The 3,250-nt window shown below is 35.6% G+C and overlaps 1 protein-coding gene across 1 annotated transcript; it reads right to left on the minus strand.

Annotated features, from left to right (window-relative positions):
- Nucleotides 1-9: 9 nt before the first annotated feature.
- On the minus strand, nt 10-1,128 carry Arpc3B (Actin-related protein 2/3 complex, subunit 3B). The gene is made up of 3 exons (XM_017149872.3): nt 1,024-1,128; nt 756-929; nt 10-390 (listed from the first exon to the last, which is right to left on the minus strand). Exons 1-3 carry the CDS (start codon nt 1,027-1,029, stop codon nt 46-48), a joined length of 525 nt encoding a protein of 174 aa, XP_017005361.2. The 5' UTR covers nt 1,030-1,128; the 3' UTR covers nt 10-45.
- Between the last annotated feature and the right edge of the window lie 2,122 nt (nt 1,129-3,250).

Genomic DNA, 3,250 nt, shown 5'->3' on the forward strand with positions numbered 1-3,250 from the left:
TCTCTCAAGTCGGCAGTATTTTTTCGGTGTATTTATTTTAACAGTCTACATCCCAGGTCCCGATAGACTCTTCTCCATGAACTTCTTCTTGGCGAAGCATATCCACCACTTGCTGGGCTTGTCATCTGGAGTATCGAAGACCTTCTCGAGCAGCCGCGTTCCGGTTTCCTGGCGCAGTTGCAGGAAATACTGACGCATCACTTCCGGATCCTCCGGCTTCGTGTATATCGCGTTCAGGGGGAATCCCGCATCGCCGGGCAGATCGAACCGGGAAATGGCCAGGCTATGGAGCTCCTGCTGGCCCTGCGATTTGCTAGTGCAGCGGGCCAAACGCTTCAAACATTCGGTTATGTACAGCGTTATGTAGATAAGCACACGGTCCACTTCCGACTGCGATTAGATATGGTATAGGGGTTATTTTGAGCGTCGGAATCAATACAACAGTTGGGATTGAGAGGTGTATACAAAAAATAATAGTATGGAAATATTTTTAAAATAAGTGCTAAAATGTATAGTGGTTTTTTTTTTAAATATTTGTTAGATTACAGTAAAGATTTTTTAAATTGAATTATTTAATTTTTTTATTTTAAACGTTTTTGTAAAGGAATTCTTTATATAGTAATTGTGATAACATTCCAACAAACATTCCTAAGCTATTTGGATTAGTAATCAAAATATTGTGGGAAATTCTTCGAAATATTTTATTTTATTTTTTTATTTTATCTCTGTGCCCATTTCTTTGTTCAGTTACTAACCTTAACTTCGTATGTGCGAAAGAAAATGTTTGACTTCCAGAAGTACAGTGACTCATCGATGATATCGTTGGGAATATCAACATTGGGCGCTGGTCCTCGGATTTGTGTACGTAACGGTAGGATGGCCATGTTGCCCACCGATCCTTGGAAATCCTCAATCTCCGAGTGGAAGGCCTGGGATCCATTCCAGGAAAAAAAACAAGGTGGGTTGTAGAACAAGAATTACTTATTCATGTTATTTTTATTTTTACATTTCCATGTTACTCACCGGCATTTTTTGTATATTTTTTTGTGCTTCAACCGTTTAAAGAAATGAAAAATAAAAATAGTTTTTATCAGTACTTCTAGTGATGTGAAAATGTTATCTTTTTGAATAAACGGACCAACGTCGTTTTGTTTTACACTGTTCTTAGTGCTGGCAGTATTTGGTATATTTATGTGAATACTAATTTTTAAACAAGCTCTTTAATATTTTTAAGCTACGTTTTTGACAATTGTTATATTTTTAGTTTGAGTTAATAAAATATTTATTTTGAGAGCGATCTATTTTTTAGTTGAGTTTTCTACCATGGTTTAAGTCCGTGCTTAATTGTTTGGCGATGTTTAGAGATGTGGACGTGAGCAAAGTTTTAGTCCAGTGACTCATCGATATATATAACATATAAATTCTATATCAGTACTTCTTGGTAATGTGAGAATGTTATCACGCTGTCGTTTTTTTTACCGTATCACCGTTATCTTATAAAATATATTGAATTGAATTGCATTACTAGTAAATGCTTGTGTTTTGTTTTTAGATCACTGCTCCAACGAGACGAGGACAATTTGGAGGTCTAAGATCCAAAGCTCAAGAACTCGAGTGATTAGTTGTAAAAAAGCAAACGGCTTTAAATATCCACAGATCAAATATCTACATATTCAAATGTCTGAGTACGAATGGCCTTTTGTAATGACTTGCAAGGGTTTCGTTTGGGTGTTTTTTTTTAGCCCATTTGTCAGTATATGGGCTTGGTATTTAGCTATAGGATTTTCCTATATCTTTAGTTTTTTTTTTGATTTAATATATGGACTTCTTACTGTGATACCGTGGTCTGCTAAATTTTTTCCACAACGTTTTGGTAACCTTTTTCGTATAATTATTTCTTGGCTCTTTCATATTTTGGCTTTAGTTTATTTTGCTTTTACCATCGAATATAAATACTTCAAATAAATTTGTAATGTACAAATGTACAAACAATAAATAATTAATATACAATAAAAAAAATACTATACTTTTCTTTTCGCTCAGCACATAAATAGAAATTAAAGCCCTCTTTATACAAAATAATCTTGAATTTTAATAGGAATGCATATTTTAAAAGCGCGCCCAATTTCAAGCTTTTTTCTTGTTTTCAACCAAATTTTGTTTGCCTTCGTGGTTTGAGTCCTCGCTTAATTGTTCTGCGATGTTTTGAGATGTGCAAAGCTTTAGTAGTTTTCTTAACACTAAAATAAAAAAACAAGTAAAATTTTAAACAAAAAAATCACGCAAAAAGCTTAGAAATCCATCTCTAAAATTCGACTCGTGGACCGGCACTAGCCACAATTTGAAACCCATCTAGACGGATCCCTCGCTCTTCGGACGTTCCAGGCAAGTGAAGTTAGTGTAATGTAACATAATAACCGTAAGATAAAAACCATAAAAAAAAACCATAACTAAATAGTTCCTCCTACTAATGAGTTTTCCGATCCAGACTTAAAAGCTGAGTTGGCGATAACCCATATCAGTGAAATGGATCTTGAATTCATTATCTGCTAAAATATTTGGAATTGCATTAAGCTCACCAATGCTTGTTTGTGTTTCGTTTACAGATCACTGGGCCAACGAGACGCAGGCAATTGGAAGATCTGAGATCCAAACTCAAGTTGTAAACTCTAAACTCCATGACTAGGACCCTTGACAATTTTGCCAGCCTTTTGGTTTGGCTTGTAGTTGGAATTTTTGTTAGGCACTTTTTCCGACCACTTGCCAGTCTTTTCGCTTGGCTCTTGGGTTGGCTTATTGGCAGGCTTATTGCCAGGCTTTTTGCTAAGCTTTTCGCCAGGCACTATGCTAGGCTTCTGGCCAGTCGTTTAGCTAGGCTGTTTCCTCGGCTTCTGGCTAGACCTTTTTTCAGGCTTTTTTCCAGAATTTTTACTTCGCTCTTTGCCAAGCTTTTTAGTTTGCTTTTTAACAGCCTTTTTGCTGGGCATTTTGCTATGCTCTTTGAAAGCGCAGTACTAGATGTAAATGTAAACAATTAATAAATTTATGTACATTAACAAAAATTGTTTATATGCTCTACTTTATAAATACGAATTGAAACCCCTTTTAAATGAAAAGAAAATATTAAATTATAAAAAAGGAATGCCCTCTATGGTTCGAGTCCCTGCTAGGGGAACAGCTAGAGATGAGCATACGATATATTTGGTATAATTTATCTACAGCCACAGCGGTCACACCGTTATTATTCCAA

The sequence above is a fragment of the Drosophila takahashii genome, chromosome X (assembly GCF_030179915.1).
Source record: "Drosophila takahashii strain IR98-3 E-12201 chromosome X, DtakHiC1v2, whole genome shotgun sequence".
Taxonomy (NCBI): Eukaryota; Metazoa; Arthropoda; class Insecta; order Diptera; family Drosophilidae; genus Drosophila; species Drosophila takahashii.